The 25,514-nt window shown below is 39.9% G+C and overlaps 1 protein-coding gene across 1 annotated transcript in view; it reads right to left on the reverse strand.

Moving 5' to 3' along the window:
* Positions 1 to 25,514, reverse strand: part of LOC139457017 (hemicentin-1-like) — a 34,183-nt gene that overhangs the window by 719 nt on the left and 7,950 nt on the right. Inside the window, exons 4-22 of the mRNA XM_071238470.1 lie at positions 17,543 to 17,794; positions 15,571 to 15,828; positions 14,918 to 15,175; positions 13,794 to 14,051; positions 13,251 to 13,508; positions 12,124 to 12,381; positions 11,000 to 11,257; positions 10,457 to 10,714; positions 9,330 to 9,587; positions 8,206 to 8,463; positions 7,663 to 7,920; positions 6,536 to 6,793; positions 5,993 to 6,250; positions 4,866 to 5,123; positions 4,323 to 4,580; positions 3,786 to 4,043; positions 2,659 to 2,916; positions 1,526 to 1,783; positions 983 to 1,240 (exon numbers count right to left, since the gene is read on the reverse strand). Of these exons, the coding sequence (XP_071094571.1) occupies positions 983 to 1,240; positions 1,526 to 1,783; positions 2,659 to 2,916; positions 3,786 to 4,043; positions 4,323 to 4,580; positions 4,866 to 5,123; positions 5,993 to 6,250; positions 6,536 to 6,793; positions 7,663 to 7,920; positions 8,206 to 8,463; positions 9,330 to 9,587; positions 10,457 to 10,714; positions 11,000 to 11,257; positions 12,124 to 12,381; positions 13,251 to 13,508; positions 13,794 to 14,051; positions 14,918 to 15,175; positions 15,571 to 15,828; positions 17,543 to 17,794 (4,896 nt within the window). The remainder of the gene's footprint in view (positions 1 to 982; positions 1,241 to 1,525; positions 1,784 to 2,658; positions 2,917 to 3,785; positions 4,044 to 4,322; positions 4,581 to 4,865; positions 5,124 to 5,992; positions 6,251 to 6,535; positions 6,794 to 7,662; positions 7,921 to 8,205; positions 8,464 to 9,329; positions 9,588 to 10,456; positions 10,715 to 10,999; positions 11,258 to 12,123; positions 12,382 to 13,250; positions 13,509 to 13,793; positions 14,052 to 14,917; positions 15,176 to 15,570; positions 15,829 to 17,542; positions 17,795 to 25,514) is intronic.

A 25,514-nucleotide genomic window follows, 5' to 3' on the forward strand; every position in this document is an offset into this window, starting at 1 on the left:
GTAGGTTGCTGCTTGTGGGTTGCCCTGTGTTGTATATGAACTACAGTCCAGTCTTAAAGTAGCTGACTCAGTCACTTGGTACGCGGATGGGAGGCCAGATATTTCAGGTGAATCTACAAGCAAGAAGATTCATCAATATTGGTCCAGAACCAATTATATCTATGGATGCAAGGATGTTCAAGTCTTTCAAATGCATCAACTCTTTACTATGACATACTTTCCTACTGCTCCTTTCTGTTTAATTAACATATCTTTACGAATGTGAAAATTATCTCCGGGATTCCCTAAGTATAGGATATAAACCGCCTCCGTGGGCTATCCGTGAAAATAATGCAGTCAGGCAAAGGAAAAGCCCACAAGCCGTAGGCCCAACGGATGTTCCTGCGCTGGAGTGCATTATTTTCATGGATAGCCATAGGAGAAGGTTTATATTTGACTCATAACACGACAGATATGAAGATGCATTTTTGTTTAATTGACATTACTTTAATTCTGAAATTGCAATTGTAGCACTCGAAAATTCTGAGTCAAAAGCGCACAGCTCGAGAATCCCGTGGGGAGAGGGATTTTCGGAGAAAAGAACAACCTGCTGTAACAATGGTAATGCATCACTGGAGGTTTATAAGATGTGTGTGTGTGTAGTTGCGCTGCTTCAGAGACTGGATACGTGAAAATGGCAGTTAAACATAAGTTTCTATTAAGTTATAGGTGTTTTAGGTGTCTTAGGTTCGTTTACAAATCAACATGCGCTCAAACATTCAACAAATTCAAACAATAACTGTTATGTGTTTTGTTAATACAGTTTCGATTAGAATATATAACGATTAATCACAACTTAGAAATTACTTATTAATAAATGTTGTTCAAACCAAGAGCATTGTTCATAATGATGATGTTTACACAGATAACATTACAAATACGTTTGGACCTATAACAGTTTCCTCTGCCATGCCTGGAAAAGAAGTAAACACAATTTGCTTACATCTTACGTCTACGTTGACAGAGGCAGAGTCTGATCCTACTGTGTTTCTGGCAGTACAGGTGTACGCTCCTCCCTGACTCCTACTGATGCTGCTTCTTGTCAGTACAGCTCCTCTACCGACAGATGACCCTCCATGTGACCAAGTGTAGTTTGTTGCTTGTGGGTTGCCCTGTGTTGTATATGAACTACAGTCCAGTCTTAAAGTAGCTGACTCAGTCACTTGGTACATGGATGGGAGGCCAGATATTTCAGGTGAATCTGCAAGCAAGAAGAGTCAACAACTATCATGGGTGTGTTGACAGATCAACAAGTGTTCAAGTATTAAACCATTTTTTTACATTGCTTTTGTTTATACAGTTTCGATTAGAATATATAACGAGTGATGATAATTTAAAAATTACTTATGAATAAATGTGCAGACCAAGAGAGCTGTTCATAATGGTGATGATTACACAGAGGAAATTACAAATACAGTTTAAAAGAGTGAACATATCACAATTTCCTCGTCTATGCCTCGAAAAGAAGTAAACGAAGTATGCTTACATAGTATGGTCACGTTGACGGAGGCAGAGTCCGATCCTACTGTGTTTCTGACTGTACAGGTGTACGCCCCTCCCTGACTCCTACTGATGCTGCTTCTTGTCAGTACAGCTCCTCTACCGACAGATGACCCTCCATGTGACCAAGTGTAGGTTGCTGCTTGTGGGTTGCCCTGTGTTGTATATGAACTACAGTCCAGTCTTAAAGTAGCTGACTCAGTCACTTGGTACGTGGATGGGAGGCCAGATATTTCAGGTGAATCTACAAGCAAGAAGATTCATCAATATTGGTCCAGAACCAATTATATCTATGGATGCAAGGATGTTCAAGTCTTTCAAATGCATCAACTCTTTACTATGACATACTTTCCTACTGCTCCTTTCTGTTTAATTAACATATCTTTACGAATGTGAAAATTATCTCCGGGATTCCCTAAGTATAGGAAATAAACCGCCTCCGTGGGCTATCCGTGAAAATAATGCAGTCAGGCAAAGGAAAAGCCCACAGGCCGTAGCCCCAACGGATGTTCCTGCGCTGGAGTGCATTATTTTCATGGATAGCCATAGGAGAAGGTTTATATTTGACTCATAACACGACAGATATGAAGATGCATTTTTGTTTAATTGACATTACTTTAATTCTGAAATTGTAATTGTAGCACTCGAAAGTTCTGAGTCAAAAGCACACAGCTCGAGAATCGCGTGGGGAGAGGGATTTTCGGAGAAAAGAACAACCTGCTGTAACAATGGTAATGCATCACTGGAGGTTTATAAGATGTGTGTGTGTGTAGTTGCGCTGCTTCAGAGACTGGATACGTGAAAATGGCAGTTAAACATAAGTTTCTATTAAGTTATAGGTGTTTTAGGTGTCTTAGGTTCGTTTACAAATCAACATGCGCTCAAACATTCAACAAATTCAAACAATAACTGTTATGTGTTTTGTTAATACAGTTTCGATTAGAATATATAACGAGTGATGATAATTTAAAAATTACTTATGAATAAATGTGCAGACCAAGAGAGCTGTTCATAATGGTGATGATTACACAGAGGAAATTACAAATACAGTTTAAAAGAGTGAACATATCACAATTTCCTCGTCTATGCCTCGAAAACAAGTAAACGAAATATGCTTACATAGTATGGTCACGTTGACGGAGGCAGAGTCCGATCCTACTGTGTTTCTGACATTACAGGTGTACGCCCCTCCCTGACTCCTACTGATGCTGCTTCTTGTCAGTACAGCTCCTCTACCGACAGATGACCCTCCATGTGACCAAGTGTAGGTTGCTGCTTGTGGGTTGCCCTGTGTTGTATATGAACTACAGTCCAGTCTTAAAGTAGCTGACTCAGTCACTTGGTACGCGGATGGGAGGCCAGATATTTCAGGTGAATCTACAAGCAAGAAGATTCATCAATATTGGTCCAGAACCAATTATATCTATGGATGCAAGGATGTTCAAGTCTTTCAAATGCATCAACTCTTTACTATGACATACTTTCCTACTGCTCCTTTCTGTTTAATTAACATATCTTTACGAATGTGAAAATTATCTCCGGGATTCCCTAAGTATAGGATATAAACCGCCTCTGTGGGCTATCCGTGAAAATAATGCAGTCAGGCAAAGGAAAAGCCCACAAGCCGTAGGCCCAACGGATGTTCCTGCGCTGGAGTGCATTATTTTCATGGATAGCCATAGGAGAAGGTTTATATTTGACTCATAACACGACAGATATGAAGATGCATTTTTGTTTAATTGACATTACTTTAATTCTGAAATTGTAATTGTAGCACTCGAAAGTTCTGAGTCAAAAGCACACAGCTCGAGAATCGCGTGGGGAGAGGGATTTTCGGAGAAAAGAACAACCTGCTGTAACAATGGTAATGCATCACTGGAGGTTTATAAGATGTGTGTGTGTGTAGTTGCGCTGCTTCAGAGACTGGATACGTGAAAATGGCAGTTAAACATAAGTTTCTATTAAGTTATAGGTGTTTTAGGTGTCTTAGGTTCGTTTACAAATCAACATGCGCTCAAATATTCAACAAATTCAAACAATAACTGTTATGTGTTTTGTTAATACAGTTTCGATTAGAATATATAACGATTAATCACAACTTAGAAATTACTTATTAATAAATGTTGTTCAAACCAAGAGCATTGTTCATAATGATGATGTTTACACAGATAACATTACAAATACGTTTGGACCTATAACAGTTTCCTCTGCCATGCCTGGAAAAGAAGTAAACACAATTTGCTTACATCTTACGTCTACGTTGACAGAGGCAGAGTCTGATCCTACTGTGTTTCTGGCAGTACAGGTGTACGCTCCTCCCTGACTCCTACTGATGCTGCTTCTTGTCAGTACAGCTCCTCTACCGACAGATGACCCTCCATGTGACCAAGTGTAGTTTGTTGCATGTGGGTTGCCCTGTGTTGTATATGAACTACAGTCCAGTCTTAAAGTAGCTGACTCAGTCACTTGGTACATGGATGGGAGGCCAGATATTTCAGGTGAATCTGCAAGCAAGAAGAGTCAACAACTATCATGGGTGTGTTGACAGATCAACAAGTGTTCAAGTATTAAACCATTTTTTTACATTGCTTTTGTTTATACAGTTTCGATTAGAATATATAACGATTAATCACAACTTAGAAATTACTTATTAATAAATGTTGTTCAAACCAAGAGCATTGTTCATAATGATGATGTTTACACAGATAACATTAGAAATACGTTTGGACCTATAACAGTTTCCTCTGCCATGCCTGGAAAAGAAGTAAACACAATTTGCTTACATCTTACGTCTACGTTGACGGAGGCAGAGTCTGATCCTTCTGTGTTTCTGGCAGTACAGGTGTACGCTCCTCCCTGACTCCTACTGATGCTGCTTCTTGTCAGTACAGCTCCTCTACCGACAGATGACCCTCCATGTGACCAAGTGTAGTTTGTTGCTTGTGGGTTGCCCTGTGTTGTATATGAACTACAGTCCAGTCTTAAAGTAGCTGACTCAGTCACTTGGTACATGGATGGGAGGCCAGATATTTCAGGTGAATCTGCAAGCAAGAAGAGTCAACAACTATCATGGGTGTGTTGACAGATCAACAAGTGTTCAAGTATTAAACCATTTTTTTACATTGCTTTTGTTTATACAGTTTCGATTAGAATATATAACGAGTGATGATAATTTAAAAATTACTTATGAATAAATGTGCAGACCAAGAGAGCTGTTCATAATGGTGATGATTACACAGAGGAAATTACAAATACAGTTTAAAAGAGTGAACATATCACAATTTCCTCGTCTATGCCTCGAAAAGAAGTAAACGAAATATGCTTACATAGTATGGTCACGTTGACGGAGGCAGAGTCCGATCCTACTGTGTTTCTGACAGTACAGGTGTACGCCCCTCCCTGACTCCTACTGATGCTGCTTCTTGTCAGTACAGCTCCTCTACCGACAGATGACCCTCCATGTGACCAAGTGTAGGTTGCTGCTTGTGGGTTGCCCTGTGTTGTATATGAACTACAGTCCAGTCTTAAAGTAGCTGACTCAGTCACTTGGTACGTGGATGGGAGGACAGATATTTCAGGTGAATCTACAAGCAAGAAGATTCATCAATATTGGTCCAGAACCAATTATATCTATGGATGCAAGGATGTTCAAGTCTTTCAAATGCATCAACTCTTTACTATGACATACTTTCCTACTGCTCCTTTCTGTTTAATTAACATATCTTTACGAATGTGAAAATTATCTCCGGGATTCCCTAAGTATAGGATATAAACCGCCTCTGTGGGCTATCCGTGAAAATAATGCAGTCAGGCAAAGGAAAAGCCCACAAGCCGTAGGCCCAACGGATGTTCCTGCGCTGGAGTGCATTATTTTCATGGATAGCCATAGGAGAAGGTTTATATTTGACTCATAACACGACAGACATGAAGATGCATTTTTGTTTCATTGACATTACTTTAATTCTGAAATTGCAATTGTAGCACTCGAAAGTTCTGAGTCAAAAGCGCACAGCTCGAGAATCGCGTGGGGAGAGGGATTTTCGGAGAAAAGAACAACCTGCTGTAACAATGGTAATGCATCACTGGAGGTTTATAAGATGTGTGTGTGTGTAGTTGCGCTGCTTCAGAGACTGGATACGTGAAAATGGCAGTTAAACATAAGTTTCTATTAAGTTATAGGTGTTTTAGGTGTCTTAGGTTCGTTTACAAATCAACATGCGCTCAAATATTCAACAAATTCAAACAATAACTGTTATGTGTTTTATTAATACAGTTTCGATTAGAATATATAACGATTAATCACAACTTAGAAATTACTTATTAATAAATGTTGTTCAAACCAAGAGCATTGTTCATAATGATGATGTTTACACAGATAACATTACAAATACGTTTGGACCTATAACAGTTTCCTCTGCCATGCCTGGAAAGGAAGTAAACACAATTTGCTTACATCTTACGTCTACGTTGACGGAGGCAGAGTCTGATCCTACTGTGTTTCTGGCAGTACAGGTGTACGCTCCTCCCTGACTCCTACTGATGCTGCTTCTTGTCAGTACAGCTCCTCTACCGACAGATGACCCTCCATGTGACCAAGTGTAGTTTGTTGCTTGTGGGTTGCCCTGTGTTGTATATGAACTACAGTCCAGTCTTAAAGTAGCTGACTCAGTCACTTGGTACATGGATGGGAGGCCAGATATTTCAGGTGAATCTGCAAGCAAGAAGAGTCAACAACTATCATGGGTGTGTTGACAGATCAACAAGTGTTCAAGTATTAAACCATTTGTTTACATTGCTTTTGTTTATACAGTTTCGATTAGAATATATAACGAGTGATGATAATTTAAAAATTACTTATGAATAAATGTGCAGACCAAGAGAGCTGTTCATAATGGTGATGATTACACAGAGGAAATTACAAATACAGTTTAAAAGAGTGAACATATCACAATTTCCTCGTCTATGCCTCGAAAAGAAGTAAACGAAATATGCTTACATAGTATGGTCACGTTGACGGAGGCAGAGTCCGATCCTACTGTGTTTCTGACAGTACAGGTGTACGCCCCTCCCTGACTCCTACTGATGCTGCTTCTTGTCAGTACAGCTCCTCTACCGACAGATGACCCTCCATGTGACCAAGTGTAGGTTGCTGCTTGTGGGTTGCCCTGTGTTGTATATGAACTACAGTCCAGTCTTAAAGTAGCTGACTCAGTCACTTGGTACGCGGATGGGAGGACAGATATTTCAGGTGAATCTACAAGCAAGAAGATTCATCAATATTGGTCCAGAACCAATTATATCTATGGATGCAAGGATGTTCAAGTCTTTCAAATGCATCAACTCTTTACTATGACATACTTTCCTACTGCTCCTTTCTGTTTAATTAACATATCTTTACGAATGTGAAAATTATCTCCGGGATTCCCTAAGTATAGGATATAAACCGCCTCTGTGGGCTATCCGTGAAAATAATGCAGTCAGGCAAAGGAAAAGCCCACAAGCCGTAGGCCCAACGGATGTTCCTGCGCTGGAGTGCATTATTTTCATGGATAGCCATAGGAGAAGGTTTATATTTGACTCATAACACGACAGATATGAAGATGCATTTTTGTTTAATTGACATTACTTTAATTCTGAAATTGCAATTGTAGCACTCGAAAGTTCTGAGTCAAAAGCGCACAGCTCGAGAATCGCGTGGGGAGAGGGATTTTCGGAGAAAAGAACAACCTGCTGTAACAATGGTAATGCATCACTGGAGGTTTATAAGATGTGTGTGTGTGTAGTTGCGCTGCTTCAGAGACTGGATACGTGAAAATGGCAGTTAAACATAAGTTTCTATTAAGTTATAGGTGTTTTAGGTGTCTTAGGTTCGTTTACAAATCAACATGCGCTCAAATATTCAACAAATTCAAACAATAACTGTTATGTGTTTTATTAATACAGTTTCGATTAGAATATATAACGATTAATCACAACTTAGAAATTACTTATTAATAAATGTTGTTCAAACCAAGAGCATTGTTCATAATGATGATGTTTACACAGATAACATTAGAAATATGTTTGGACCTATAACAGTTTCCTCTGCCATGCCTGGAAAAGAAGTAAACACAATTTGCTTACATCTTACGTCTACGTTGACGGAGGCAGAGTCTGATCCTACTGTGTTTCTGGCAGTACAGGTGTACGCTCCTCCCTGACTCCTACTGATGCTGCTTCTTGTCAGTACAGCTCCTCTACCGACAGATGACCCTCCATGTGACCAAGTGTAGTTTGTTGCTTGTGGGTTGCCCTGTGTTGTATATGAACTACAGTCCAGTCTTAAAGTAGCTGACTCAGTCACTTGGTACATGGATGGGAGGCCAGATATTTCAGGTGAATCTGCAAGCAAGAAGAGTCAACAACTATCATGGGTGTGTTGACAGATCAACAAGTGTTCAAGTATTAAACCATTTTTTTACATTGCTTTTGTTTATACAGTTTCGATTAGAATATATAACGAGTGATGATAATTTAAAAATTACTTATGAATAAATGTGCAGACCAAGAGAGCTGTTCATAATGGTGATGATTACACAGAGGAAATTACAAATACAGTTTAAAAGAGTGAACATATCACAATTTCCTCGTCTATGCCTCGAAAAGAAGTAAACGAAATATGCTTACATAGTATGGTCACGTTGACGGAGGCAGAGTCCGATCCTACTGTGTTTCTGACAGTACAGGTGTACGCCCCTCCCTGACTCCTACTGATGCTGCTTCTTGTCAGTACAGCTCCTCTACCGACAGATGACCCTCCATGTGACCAAATGTAGGTTGCTGCTTGTGGGTTGCCCTGTGTTGTATATGAACTACAGTCCAGTCTTAAAGTAGCTGATTCAGTCACTTGGTACGCGGATGGGAGGCCAGATATGTCAGGTGAATCTGCAAGCAAGAAGATTCATCAATATTGGTCCAGAACCAATTATATCTATGGATGCAAGGATGTTCAAGTCTTTCAAATGCATCAACTCTTTACTATGACATACTTTCCTACTGCTCCTTTCTGTTTAATTAACATATCTTTACGAATGTGAAAATTATCTCCGGGATTCCCTAAGTATAGGATATAAACCGCCTCCGTGGGCTATCCGTGAAAATAATGCAGTCAGGCAAAGGAAAAGCCCACAGGCCGTAGGCCCAACGGATGTTCCTGCGCTGGAGTGCATTATTTTCATGGATAGCCATAGGAGGTTTATATTTGACTCATAATACGACAGATATGAAGATGCATTTTTGTTTAATTGACATTACTTTAATTCTGAAATTGCAATTGTAGCACTCGAAAGTTCTGAGTCAAAAGCGCACAGCTCGAGAATCCCGTGGGCAGAGGGATTTTCGGAGAAAAGAACAACCTGCTGTAACAATGGTAATGCATCACTGGAGGTTTATAAGATGTGTGTGTGTGTAGTTGCGCTGCTTCAGAGACTGGATACGTGAAAATGGCAGTTAAACATAAGTTTCTATTAAGTTATAGGTGTTTTAGGTGTCTTAGGTTCGTTTACAAATCAACATGCGCTCAAATATTCAACAAATTCAAACAATAACTGTTATGTGTTTTATTAATACAGTTTCGATTAGAATATATAACGATTAATCACAACTTAGAAATTACTTATTAATAAATGTTGTTCAAACCAAGAGCGTTGTTCATAATGATGATGCTTAAACAGATAACATTACAAATACGTTTGGACCTATAACAATTTCCTCTGCCATGCCTGGAAAAGTAGTAAACAAAATTTGCTTACATCTTACGTCTACGTTGACGGAGGCAGAGTCTGATCCTACTGTGTTTCTGGCAGTACAGGTGTACGCTCCTCCCTGACTCCTACTGATGCTGCTTCTTGTCAGTACAGCTCCTCTACCGACAGATGACCCTCCATGTGACCAAATGTAGGTTGCTGCTTGTGGGTTGCCCTGTGTTGTATATGAACTACAGTCCAGTCTTAAAGTAGCTGACTCAGTCACTTGGTACGCGGATGGGAGGCCAGATATGTCAGGTGAATCTACAAGCAAGAAGATTCATCAATATTGGTCCAGAACCAATTATATATATGGATGCAAGGATGTTCAAGTCTTTCAAATGCATCAACTCTTTACTATGACATACTTTTCTACTGCTCCTTTCTGTTTAATTAACATATCTTTACGAATGTGAAAATTATCTCCGGGATTCCATCAGTATAGGATATAAACCGCCTCCGTGGGCTATCCGTGAAAATAATGCAGTCAGGCAAAGGAAAAGCCCACAGGCCGTAGCCCCAACGGATGTTCCTGCGCTGGAGTGCATTATTTTCACGGATAGCCATAGGAGAAGGTTTATATTTGACTCATAAACCGACAGATATGAAGATGCATTTTTGTCTAATTGACATTACTTTAATTCTGAAATTACAATTGTAGCACTCGAAAATTCTGAGTCAAAAGCGCACAGCTCGAGAATCCCGTGGGCAGAGGGATTTTCGGAGAAAAGAACAACCTGCTGTAACAATGGTAATGCATCACTGGAGGTTTATAAGATGTGTGTGTGTGTAGTTGCGCTGCTTCAGAGACTGGATACGTGAAAATGGCAGTTAAACATAAGTTTCTATTAAGTTATAGGTGTTTTAGGTGTCTTAGGTTCGTTTACAAATCAACATGCGCTCAAATATTCAACAAATTCAAACAATAACTGTTATGTGTTTTGTTAATACAGTTTCGATTAGAATATATAACGATTAATCACAACTTAGAAATTACTTATTAATAAATGTTGTTCAAACCAAGAGCATTGTTCATAATGATGATGTTTACACAGATAACATTACAAATACGTTTGGACCTATAACAGTTTCCTCTGCCATGCCTGGAAAAGAAGTAAACACAATTTGCTTACATCTTACGTCTACGTTGACGGAGGCAGAGTCTGATCCTTCTGTGTTTCTGGCAGTACAGGTGTACGCTCCTCCCTGACTCCTACTGATGCTGCTTCTTGTCAGTACAGCTCCTCTACCGACAGATGACCCTCCATGTGACCAAGTGTAGTTTGTTGCTTGTGGGTTGCCCTGTGTTGTATATGAACTACAGTCCAGTCTTAAAGTAGCTGACTCAGTCACTTGGTACATGGATGGGAGGCCAGATATTTCAGGTGAATCTGCAAGCAAGAAGAGTCAACAACTATCATGGGTTTGTTGACAGACCAACAAGTGTTCAAATATTAAACCATTTTTTTACATTGCTTTTGTTTATACAGTTTCGATTAGAATATATAACGAGTGATGATAATTTAAAAATTACTGATGAATAAATGTGCAGACCAAGAGAGCTGTTCATAATGGTGATGATTACACAGAGGAAATTACAAATACAGTTTAAAAGAGTGAACATATCACAATTTCCTCGTCTATGCCTCGAAAAGAAGTAAACGAAATATGCTTACATAGTATGGTCACGTTGACGGAGGCAGAGTCCGATCCTACTGTGTTTCTGACATTACAGGTGTACGCCCCTCCCTGACTCCTACTGATGCTGCTTCTTGTCAGTACAGCTCCTCTACCGACAGATGACCCTCCATGTGACCAAATGTAGGTTGCTGCTTGTGGGTTGCCCTGTGTTGTATATGAACTACAGTCCAGTCTTAAAGTAGCTGACTCAGTCACTTGGTACGCGGATGGGAGGCCAGATATTTCAGGTGAATCTACAAGCAAGAAGATTCATCAATATTGGTCCAGAACCAATTATATCTATGGATGCAAGGATGTTCAAGTCTTTCAAATGCATCAACTCTTTACTATGACATACTTTCCTACTGCTCCTTTCTGTTTAATTAACATATCTTTACGAATGTGAAAATTATCTCCGGGATTCCCTAAGTATAGGATATAAACCGCCTCCGTGGGCTATCCGTGAAAATAATGCAGTCCGGCAAAGGAAAAGCCCACAGGCCGTAGGCCCAACGGATGTTCCTGCGCTGGAGTGCATTATTTTCATGGATAGCCATAGGAGGTTTATATTTGACTCATAATACGACAGATAGGAAGATGCATTTTTGTTTAATTGACATTACTTTAATTCTGAAATCGCAATTGTAGCACTCGAAAGTTCTGAGTCAAAAGCGAACAGCTCGAGAATCCCGTGGGGAGAGGGATTTTCGGAGAAAAGAACAACCTGCTGTAACAATGGTAATGCATCACTGGAGGTTTATAAGATGTGTGTGTGTGTAGTTGCGCTGCTTCAGAGACTGGATACGTGAAAATGGCAGTTAAACATAAGTTTCTATTAAGTTATAGGTGTTTTAGGTGTCTTAGGTTCGTTTACAAATCAACAGGCGCTCAAATATTCAACAAATTCAAACAATAACTGTTATGTGTTTTATTAATACAGTTTCGATTAGAATATATAACGATTAATCACAATTTAGAAATTACTTATTAATAAATGTTGTTCAAACCAAGAGCGTTGTTCATAATGATGATGCTTAAACAGATAACATTACAAATACGTTTGGACCTATAACAATTTCCTCTGCCATGCCTGGAAAAGTAGTAAACAAAATTTGCTTACATCTTACGTCTACGTTGACGGAGGCAGAGTCTGATCCTACTGTGTTTCTGGCAGTACAGGTGTACGCTCCTCCCTGACTCCTACTGATGCTGCTTCTTGTCAGTACAGCTCCTCTACCGACAGATGACCCTCCATGTGACCAAATGTAGGTTGCTGCTTGTGGGTTGCCCTGTGTTGTATATGAACTACAGTCCAGTCTTAAAGTAGCTGACTCAGTCACTTGGTACGCGGATGGGAGGCCAGATATTTCAGGTGAATCTACAAGCAAGAAGATTCATCAATATTGGTCCAGAACCAATTATATATATGGATGCAAGGATGTTCAAGTCTTTCAAATGCATCAACTCTTTACTATGACATACTTTTCTACTGCTCCTTTCTGTTTAATTAACATATCTTTACGAATGTGAAAATTATCTCCGGGATTCCATCAGTATAGGATATAAACCGCCTCCGTGGGCTATCCGTGAAAATAATGCAGTCCGGCAAAGGAAAAGCCCACAGGCCGTAGCCCCAACGGATGTTCCTGCGCTGGAGTGCATTATTTTCACGGATAGCCATAGGAGAAGGTTTATATTTGACTCATAAACCGACAGATATGAAGATGCATTTTTGTCTAATTGACATTACTTTAATTCTGAAATTGCAATTGTAGCACTCGAAAATTCTGAGTCAAAAGCGAACAGCTCGAGAATCGCGTGGGGAGAGGGATTTTCGGAGAAAAGAACAACCTGCTGTAACAATGGTAATGCATCACTGGAGGTTTATAAGATGTGTGTGTGTGTAGTTGCGCTGCTTCAGAGACTGGATACGTGAAAATGGCAGTTAAACATAAGTTTCTATTAAGGTATAGGTGTTTTAGGTGTCTTAGGTTCGTTTACAAATCAACATGCGCTCAAATATTCAACAAATTCAAACAATAACTGTTATGTGTTTTGTTAATACAGTTTCGATTAGAATATATAACGATTAATCACAACTTAGAAATTACTTATTAATAAATGTTGTTCAAACCAAGAGCATTGTTCATAATGATGATGTTTACACAGATAACATTACAAATACGTTTGGACCTATAACAGTTTCCTCTGCTATGCCTGGAAAAGAAGTAAACACAATTTGCTTACATCTTACGTCTACGATGACGGAGGCAGAGTCTGATCCTTCTGTGTTTCTGGCAGTACAGGTGTACGCTCCTCCCTGACTCCTACTGATGCTGCTTCTTGTCAGTACAGCTCCTCTACCGACAGATGACCCTCCATGTGACCAAGTGTAGTTTGTTGCTTGTGGGTTGCCCTGTGTTGTATATGAACTACAGTCCAGTCTTAAAGTAGCTGACTCAGTCACATGGTACATGGATGGGAGGCCAGATATTTCAGGTGAATCTGCAAGCAAGAAGAGTCAACAACTATCATGGGTGTGTTGACAGACCAACAAGAGTTCAAATATTAAACCATTTTTTTACATTGCTTTTGTTTATACAGTTTCGATTAGAATATATAACGAGTGATGATAATTTAAAAATTACTTATGAATAAATGTGCAGACCAAGAGAGCTGTTCATAATGGTGATGATTACACAGAGGAAATTACAAATACAGTTTAAAAGAGTGAACATATCACAATTTCCTCGTCTATGCCTCGAAAAGAAGTAAACGAAATATGCTTACATAGTATGGTCACGTTGACGGAGGCAGAGTCCGATCCTACTGTGTTTCTGACAGTACAGGTGTACGCCCCTCCCTGACTCCTACTGATGCTGCTTCTTGTCAGTACAGCTCCTCTACCGACAGATGACCCTCCATGTGACCAAATGTAGGTTGCTGCTTGTGGGTTGCCCTGTGTTGTATATGAACTACAGTCCAGTCTTAAAGTAGCTGACTCAGTCACTTGGTACGCGGATGGGAGGCCAGATATGTCAGGTGAATCTACAAGCAAGAAGATTCATCAATACTGGTCTAGAACCAATTTTATCTATGGATGCAAGGATGTTCAAGTCTTTCAAATGCATCAACTCTTTACTATGACATACTTTCCTACTGCTCCTTTCTGTTTAATTAACATATCTTTACAAATGTGAAAATTATCTCCGGGATTCCATCAGTATAGGATATAAACCGCCTCCGTGGGCTATCCGTGAAAATAATGCAGTCAGGCAAAGGAAAAGCCCACAGGCCGTAGGCCCAACGGATGTTCCTGCGCTGGAGTGCATTATTTTCATGGATAGCCATAGGAGGTTTATATTTGACTCATAATACGGCAGATATGAAGATGCATTTTTGTTTAATTGACATTACTTTAATTCTGAAATTGCAATTGTAGCACTCGAAAATTCTGAGTCAAAAGCGCACAGCTCGAGAATCCCGTGGGCAGAGGGATTTTCGGAGAAAAGAACAACCTGCTGTAACAATGGTAATGCATCACTGGAGGTTTATAAGATGTGTGTGTGTGTAGTTGCGCTGCTTCAGAGACTGGATACGTGAAAATGGCAGTTAAACATAAGTTTCTATTAAGTTATAAATGTTTTAGGTGTCTAAGGTTCGTTTACAAATCAACATGCGTTCAAATATTCAACAAATTCAAACATTAACTGTTATGTGTTTTGTTAATACAGTTTCGATTAGAATATATAACGATTAATCACAACTTAGAAATTACTTTTTAATAAATGTTGTTTAAACCAAGAGCATTGTTCATAATGATGATGTTTACACAGATAACATTACAAATACGCTTGGACCTATAACAGTTTCCTCTGCCATGCCTGGAAAAGAAGTAAACACAATTTGCTTACATCTTACGTCTACGTTGACGGAGGCAGAGTCTGATCCTTCTGTGTTTCTGGCAGTACAGGTGTACGCCCCTCCCTGACTCCTACTGATGCTGCTTCTTGTCAGTACAGCTCCTCTACCGACAGATGACCCTCCATGTGACCAAATGTAGGTTGTTGCTTGTGGGTTGCCCTGTGTTGTATATGAACTACAGTCCAGTCTTAAAGTAGCTGACTCAGTCACTTGGAACGTGGATGGGAGGCCAGATATTTCAGGTGAATCTACAAGCAAGAAGTGTTAACAACAGTGCTCAAGACCAATTTCGATTGACAGATGCAAAGATATTCCTTTTTTTCAAATGCTTCCAATCTTTATAGTGAAAAATACATTTCTACTGAGACAAAGCTTGTATGGGTGTGTTTCGACATTGCCATAATCTTAATTTGAACCAAATGAAAATTTGTTATTTGTTCATTAATCCAGTTACTCTTATAGGTAATATATAATGATTGGTCCTAATTTACAAATTACTCATTAAATAATGTTGTGCAAACCAAGAGCAGTGTTCATTATGGCGATGGTTACACATGGGACATTGCAAATAAGCTTAACACGATTGAACATATCACAATTTCCTCTGCCATGCCTCGAAAATAATTAAACGAAATATGCTTACATAGTATGGTTACGTTGACGGAGGCAGAGTCCGATCCTACTGTGTTACTGGCCGTACAGGTGTACGCCCCTCCCTGACTCCTACTGATGCTGCTTCTTGTCAGTACAGCTCCTCTACTAACATTTGACCCTCCACGTGACCAACTGTAGGTTGTTTCAGAAGGGTTGCCCTGTGTTGTATATGAACTACAGTCCAGTCTTAAAGTAGTTGACTCAGTCACTTGGTATGTTGATGGGAGGCCAGATATTTCAGGTGAATCTACAAGCAAGAGGCGTTAACAACAGTGCTCAAGAACCATTCCGATTTATGGATGCAAGATGTTCCTGTTTTTCAAATGATTCCATTTTTTACATTGAAAATACGTTTCTACTTGTGATTGTGTTATCATGGGTGTGTTTCGACATTGCCATAATCATAATTTGAACCAAATGAAAGATTATTATTGGTATATTAAATAATGTTGTGCAAACAAAGAGCAGTGTTCATAACAGTGACGGTTACACATAGGAAATTTAAAATACGTTTTAAAAGATTAAACATAGCACAATTTCTTCTATATAACCTGTCATATATATAATAAGGGTCCTTAGATCCAAGGTTATCGGTGAGCACAAACTATCTTAACAGCTTCCCCAGCACATGTGCAGCTATAAATCACCGGACTTCATAACTCGTTTTCTTTAACAGAAAAAATACACACATTTTTTCATGATGTGCATGCTACAAGCGACACATCAACGGCCATGTGTTTGCGTAACAACTAATTTATACAATCCGGATGTTTGGCGATACCATTTATGCATGTAACCCTGAACAAGAGCATATACACCGTACCACCACCAGCGTCTGCAACCTACATTAAGCCACACGGCCACTCACATTGTACCACCACCAGTGTCTGCAGCCTGCAATAAGTCACACGGCCACTCACATTGTACCCCTCCTCCAGCGTCCACCCTACATTAAGCCACACGGCCACTCACATTGTACGACCATCAGTGTCTGCAGCCTGCAATAAGTCACACGGCCACTCACATTGTACCCCTCCTCCAGCGTCCACCCTACATTAAGCCACACGGCCACTCACATTGTACCACCACCAGTGTCTGCACCCTACATTAAGTCACACTGCCACTCACATTGTACCACCACCAGTGTCTGCACCCTACATTAAGTCACACTGCCACTCACATTGTACCACCACCAGTGTCTGCACCCTACATTAAGTCACACTGCCACTCACATTGTACCACCACCAGTGTCTGCAGCCAAAATTAGGTCACACTGCCACTAACATTGTACCACCACTAGTGTCTGCAACCTACATTAAGTCACACTGCCACTCACATTGTACCAACACTAGTGTCTGCAACCTACATTAAGTCACACTGCCACTAACATTGTACCACCACCAGTGTCTGCAACCTACATTAAGTCACACTGCCACTCACATTGTACCACCACAAGTGTCTCCAGCCTGCATTAAGTCACACTGCCACTCACATTGTACCACCACAAGTGTCTCCAGCCTGTAGTAAGTCACACTGCCACTCACATTGTACCACCACGAGTGTCTGCAGCCAAAATTAGGTCACACTGCCACTAACATTGTACCACCACCATCAGTGTCTGCAGCCAAAAATAGGTCACACTGCAACTCACATTGTACCACCACAAGTGTCTGCAACCTGCATTAAGTCACATTGCCACTCACATTGTACCACCACCAGTGTCTGCACCCTACATTAAGTCACACTGCCACTCACATTGTACCCCCATCAGTGTCTGCAACCTGCATTAAGTCACACTGCCACTCACATTGTACCACAACCAGTGTCTGCTACCTGCATAAGTCACACTGCCACTCACATTGTACCACCACCAGTGTCTGCTACCTGCATAAGTCACACTGCCACTCATATTGTAACACCACTAGTGTCCGCAGGCTACATTAAGTTATACTACTACTCACATTGTACCACCACATTGACAGCTGCTGAGTCAGCCCCCACTGTGTTCGTGGCAGTGCAGGTGTACTGTCCAGCTTGATTCTTGTTGATGTTAACTATGTTGAGTACAGCCCCTCGGCTAACAGTTAAACGTCTGTTCGTCCACCTGTATGTAGGTGTTGTAGCTGACCGTGTGTAGGAACTACAGTCTAGCCGCAATCTACTTGACTTGTTCACTCGGTATGTGGAAGGTAAACCAGATATCGTAGGAGCAGCTGTGACAATAAAATATGTGAGCATATTCAACTATTGATACTATGAATCAAATGTACTTTTTGAATAGTATACACGTGTCATCATAATAGTATACATATCAACTAAACCTTTAACCTAATCACTATAACCTTCTTTGGGACAGTCAACAGCAAGCAATAATAGTTTACGTGACATGTTTATAGAGTTATCAAAGCTTTTGTCAAATGTTTATACTTTAGCATGGTAACATAATGACTTTCTTATTTCATCAACCATCTTGTAAGGACACTCTGGTTCCATGCAGTGAATCATATATATACTACCCATACATATTTGGAGTGAATGAGTGTAGTTTTGCACTGCTTTTAGCAATATTCCAAAATTATCACAGCGGGGATTCCAGAAATTGGCTTCACACATTGCACCCACCTGAGGAATCGAACCGAGGGCTTCGGCGTGACGATCGAACTCCTTAACAACTTCGCTACCCCACCGCCCCACATATGTCGACATAGTGACATAGACGTAACACAAAGTGACATAGTGACATAGACGTAACACGAAGTGACATAGTGACATAGACGTATAACGAAGTGACTTAGTGACATGGGCGTAACACGAAGTGACATAGTGACATAGACTTAACACGAAGTCACATAGTGACATAGACGTAACACGAAATGACATAGTGATATAGACGTAACACGAAGTGACATAGTGACATGTATGTAACACGGAGTGACGTAGTGACATAGATTTAACACGAAGTGACATACTAACATAGAAGTAACACGAAGTGACATAGTGATATGGACATAACATGAAGTGATATAGTCACATAGACGTAACGCGAAGTGACAAAGTGACATAGACGTAACACGAAGTGAAGTAGTGACATAGACGTAAAACGAAGTGACAAAGTGACATAGACGTAACACGAAGTGAAGTAGTGACATAGACGTAAGACGAAGTGACATAGTAACATAGAAGTAACACGAAGTGACATAGTGATATGGACATAACATGAAGTGACATAGTCACATAGACGTAACACGAAGTGACGTAGTGACATAGACGTAACACGAAGTGACGTAGTGACATAGACCTAACACGAAGTGACGTAGTGGCATAGACGTAACATGAAGTGACATAGTGACATAGACGTAACACGAAGTGACATAGTGATATGGACATAACATGAAGTGACATAGTGACATAGACGTAACACGAAGTGACGTGGTGACATAGACCTAACACGAAGTGACGTAGTGGCATAGACGTAACATGAAGTGACATAGTAACATAGAAGTAACACGAAGTGACATAGTGATATGGACATAACATGAAGTGACATAGTCACATACACGTAACGCGAAGTGACGTAGTGACATAGACGTAACACGAAGTGACATAGTGACATCGACGTAACACGAAGTGACGTAGTGACATAGACTTAACACGAAGTCACATAGTGACATAGACGTAACACGAAATGACATAGACGTAACACGAAGTGACATAGACGTAACATGACAGATGGTTGTGGAGTTGTAAACCATTACAAGGATCCACATATTAGCATTTTCTAAAATAATGCTTCATGTCAAATGTGTAATATTCTAAACATGTTATAGTCACACGAAGTGACGTAGTGACATAGACTTAACACGAAGTCACATAGTGACATAGGCGTAACACGAAATGACATAGTGATAAAGACGTAACACGAAGTGACATAGTGACATGTACGTAACACGGAGTGACGTAGTGACATAGATTTAACACGAAGTGACATAGTGACATAGAAGTAACACGAAATGACATAGTGACATAGACGTAAAACGAAGTGACGGAGACGTAACACGAAGTGACATAGACGTATAACGAATGACATAGACATAACACGAAGTGACATAGTAACATAGAAGTAACACAAAGTGACATAGTGATATGGCCATAACATGAAGTGATATAGTCACATAGACGTAACGCGAAGTGACAAAGTGACATAGACATATTAGCATTTTCTAAAAGAATGCTTCATGTCAAATGTGTAATATTCTAAACATGTTATAGTCTGTGTGTGAAAGTACATACATCTCCATACAGCCCTGAAGCCAGAAGATCCTACCGACACATCTGTTGTAAATTCCACACGAAGTGACATAGTGTTTTAGACGTAACACGAAGTGACATAGTGAAATAGACGTAACACGAAGTGACATGGTGACAAAGATGTAACACGAAGTGACATAGAGTCAAAGACGTAACACGAAGTGACATAGTGACATAGACGTAACACAAAGTGACGTAGTGACATAGATGTAACACGAAGTGACATAGTGTCATATACGTAACATGAAGTGACATAGTGACATAGACGTAACACGAAGTGACGTAGTGACATAGACGTAACAGGAAGTTACATAGTGACAAAGACGTAACACGAAGTGACATAGTGAAATAGACGTAACACGAAGTGACATAGTGACATAGACGTAACACGAAGTAACGTAGTGACATAGACGTATAACGAAGTGACTTAGTGACATGGGCGTAACACGAAGTGACGTAGTGACATAGACTTAACACGAAGTCACATAGTGACATAGCCGTAACACGAAATGACATAGTGATATAGACGTAACACGAAGTGACATAGTGACATGTACGTAACACGGAGTGACGTAGTGACATAGACTTAACATGAAGTGACATAGTGACATGGAAGTAACACGAAATGACATAGTGACATAGACGTAAAACGAAGTGACGGAGACGTAACACGAAATGACATAGTGACATAGACGTAACACGAAGTGAAGTAGTGACATAGACGTAACATGAAGTGATAGTAGTAACATAGAAGTAACACGAAGTGACATAGTGATATGGACATAACATGAAGTGACATAGTGACATAGACGTAACACGAAGTGACGTGGTGACATAGACCTAACACGAAGTGACGTAGTGGCATAGACGTAACATGAAGTGACATAGTAACATAGAAGTAACACGAAGTGACATAGTGATATGGACATAACATGAAGTAACATAGTCACATACACGTAACGCGAAGTGACGTAGTGACATAGACGTAACACGAAGTGACATAGTGACATCGACGTAACACGAAGTGACGTAGTGACATAGACTTAACACGAAGTCACATAGTGACATAGACGTAACACGAAATGACATAGACGTAACACGAAGTGACATAGACGTAACATGACAGATGGTTGTGGAGTTGTAAACCATTACAAGGATCCACATATTAGCATTTTCTATAAGAATGCTTCATGTCAAATGTGTAATATTCTAAACATGTTATAGTCTGTGTGTGAAAGTACATAAATCTCCATACAGCCCTGAAGCCGGAAGATCCTACCGACACATCTGTTGTAAATTCCACACGAAGTGACATAGTGTTTTAGACGTAACACGAAGTGACATAGTGAAATAGACATAACACGAAGTGACATAGTGACAAAGACGTAACACGAAGTGACATAGAGTCATAGACGTAACACGAAGTGACATAGTGACATAGACGTAACACGAAGTGACGTAGTGACATAGATGTAACACGAAGTGACATAGTGTCATATACGTAACACGAAGTGACGTAGTGACATAGACCTAACACAAATTGACGTAGTGACAGAGACCTAACACGAAGTCACGTAGTGGCATAGACGTAACATGAAGTTACATAGTGACATAGACGTGACACGAAGTGACGTAGTGACATAGACGTAACATGAAGTTACATAGTGACATAGACGTAACAAGAAGTAACATATTGAAATAGACGTATAACGAAGTGACATAGTGACATAGACGTAACACGAAGTGACGTAGTGACATAGACTTAACACGAAGTGACATAGTGACATAGACGTAACACGAAATGACATAGTGATATAGACGTAACACGAAGTGACATAGTGACATGTACGTAACACGGAGTGACGTAGTGACATAGACTTAACACGAAGTGACATAGTGACATAAAAGTAACACGAAATGACATAGTGACATAGACGTAAAACGAAGTGACGGATACGTAACACGAAGTGACATAGTGACATAGACGTGACACGAAGTGACAAAGTGACATAGACGTAACACGAAGTGAGGTAGTGACATAGACGTAACACGAAGTGACATAGTAACATAGACGTAACACGAAGTGACATAGTGATATGGACATAACATGAAGTGACATAGTGACATAGACGTTTCCCGAAGTGACGTAGTGACATAGACGTAACACGAAGTGACAAAGTGACATAGACGTAACACGAAGTTACGTAGTGACATAGACGTAAAGCGAAGTGACATAGTGACATAGAGGTAACACGAAGTGACATAGTAACATAAAAGTAACACGAAGTGACATAGTGATATGGACATAACATGAAGTGACATAGTGACATAGACGTAACGCGAAGTGACATAGTGACATAGACGTAACACGAAGTGACATAGTGACATAGACCTAACACGAAGTGACGTAGTGGCATAGACTTAACATGAAGTGACATAGTGACATAGACGTAACACGAAGTGACATAGTAACATAGAAGTAACACGAAGTGACATAGTGATATGGACATAACATGAAGTGACATAGTCACATACACGTAACGCGAAGTGACGTAGTGACATAGACGTAACACGAAGTGACATAGTGACATCGACGTAACACGAAGTGACGTAGTGACATAGACTTAACACGAAGTCACATAGTGACATAGACGTAACACGAAATGACATAGACGTAACACGAAGTGACATAGACGTAACATGACAGATGGTTGTGGAGTTGTAAACCATTACAAGGATCCACATATTAGCATTTTCTAAAAGAATGCTTCATGTCAAATGTGTAATATTCTAAACATGTTATAGTCACACGAATGACTTAGTGACATAGACTTAACACGAAGTCACATAGTGACATAGACGTAACACGAAATGATATAGTGATAAAGACGTAACACGAAGTGACATAGTGACATGTACGTAACACGGAGTGACGTAGTGACATAGATTTAACACGAAGTGACATAGTGACATAGAAGTAACACGAAATGACATAGTGACATAGACTTAAAACGAAGTGACGGAGACGTAACACGAAGTGACATAGACGTATAACGAATGACATAGACATAACACGAAGTGACATAGTAACATAGAAGTAACACAAAGTGACATAGTGATATGGACATAACATGAAGTGATATAGTCACATAGACGTAACGCGAAGTGACAAAGTGACATAGACATATTAGCATTTTCTAAAAGAATGCTTCATGTCAAATGTGTAATATTCTAAACATGTTATAGTCTGTGTGTGAAAGTACATACATCTCCATACAGCCCTGAAACCGGAAGATCCTACCGACACATCTGTTGTAAATTCCACACGAAGTGACATAGTGTTTTAGACGTAACACGAAGTGACATAGTGAAATAGACGTAACACGAAGTGACATAGTGACAAAGATGTAACACGAAGTGACATAGAGTCAAAGACGTAACACGAAGTGACATAGTGACATAGACGTAACACGAAGTGACGTAGTGACATAGATGTAACACGAAGTGACATAGTGTCATATACGTAACATGAAGTGACATAGTGACATAGACGTAACACGAAGTGACGTAGTGACATAGACGTAACAGGAAGTTACATAGTGACAAAGACGTTACACGAAGTGACATAGTGAAATAGACGTAACACGAAGTGACATAGTGACATAGACGTAACACGAAGTAACGTAGTGACATAGACGTATAACGAAGTGACTTAGTGACATGGGCGTAACACGAAGTGACGTAGTGACATAGACTTAACACGAAGTCACATAGTGACATAGCCGTAACACGAAATGACATAGTGATATAGACGTAACACGAAGTGACATAGTTACATGTACGTAACACGGAGTGACGTAGTGACATAGACTTAACACGAAGTGACATAGTGACATAGAAGTAACACGAAATGACATAGTGACATAGACGTAAAACGAAGTGACGGAGACGTAACACGAAGTGACATAGTGACATAGACGTGACACGAAGTGACAAAGTGACATAGACGTAACACGAAGTGAAGTAGTGACATAGACGTAACACGAAGTGACATAGTAACATAGAAGTAACACGAAGTGACATAGTGATATGGACATAACATGAAGTGACATAGTGACATAGACGTAACACGAAGTGACGTGGTGACATAGACCTAACACGAAGTGACGTAGTGGCATAGACGTAACATGAAGTGACATAGTAACATAGAAGTAACACAAAGTGACATAGTGATATGGACATAACATGAAGTGACATAGTCATATACACGTAACGCGAAGTGACGTAGTGACATAGACGTAACACGAAGTGACATAGTGACATCGACGTAACACGAAGTGACGTAGTGACATAGACTTAACACGAAGTCACATTGTGACATAGACGTAACACGAAATGACATAGACGTATTACGAAGTGACATAGACGTAACATGACAGATGGTTGTGGAGTTGTAAACCATTACAAGGATCCACATATTAGCATTTCTATAAGAATGCTTCATGTCAAATGTGTAATATTCTAAACATGTTATAGTCTGTGTGTGAAAGTACATACATCTCCATACAGCCCTGAAGCCTGAAGATCCTACTGACACATCTGTTGTAAATTCCACACGAAGTGACATAGTGTTTTAGACGTAACACGAAGTGACATAGTGAAATAGATTTAACACGAAGTGACATAGTGACAAAGACGTAACACGAAGTGACATAGAGTCATACACGTAACACGAAGTGACATAGTGACATAGACGTAACACGAAGTGACGTAGTGACATAGACGTAACACGAAGTGACGTAGTGACATAGACCTAACACGAAGTCACGTAGTGGCATAGACGTAACATGAAGTTACATAGTGACATAGACGTAACAAGAAGTCACATAGTGAAATAGACGTATAACGAAGTGACATAGTGACATAGACGTAACACGAAGTAACGTAGTGACATAGACGTAACACGAAGTCACATAGTGACATAGCCGTAACACGAAATGACATAGTGATATAGACGTAACACGAAGTGACATAGTGACATGTACGTAACACGGAGTGACGTAGTGACATAGACTTAACACGAAGTGACATAGTGACATAGAAGTAACACGAAATGACATAGTGACATAGACGTGACACGAAGTGACAAAGTGACATAGACGTAACACGAAGTGAGGTAGTGACATAGACGTAACACGAAGTGACATAGTAACATAGAAGTAACACGAAGTGACATAGTGATATGGACATAACATGAAGTGACATAGTGACATAGACGTAACGCGAAGTGACGTAGTGACATAGACGTAACACGAAGTGACATAGTGACATAGACGTAACACGAAGTTACGTAGTGACATAGACGTAACACGAAGTGACATAGTAACATAGAAGTAACACGAAGTGACATAGTAATATGGACATAACATGAATTGACATAGTGACATAGACGTAACGCGAAGTCACATAGTGACATAGACGTAACACGAAGTGACATAGTGACATAGACGTAACACGAAGTTACAAAGTGACATAGACGTAAAGCGAAGTGACATAGTGACATAGACGTAACACGAAGTGACATAGTGACATAGAAGTAACACGTAATGACATAGTGACATAGAC

The sequence above is a fragment of the Haliotis cracherodii genome, unplaced genomic scaffold (genome assembly GCF_022045235.1).
Source record: "Haliotis cracherodii isolate W230 unplaced genomic scaffold, xgHalCrac1.p SCAF_12, whole genome shotgun sequence".
Classification (NCBI taxonomy): Eukaryota; Metazoa; Mollusca; class Gastropoda; order Lepetellida; family Haliotidae; genus Haliotis; species Haliotis cracherodii.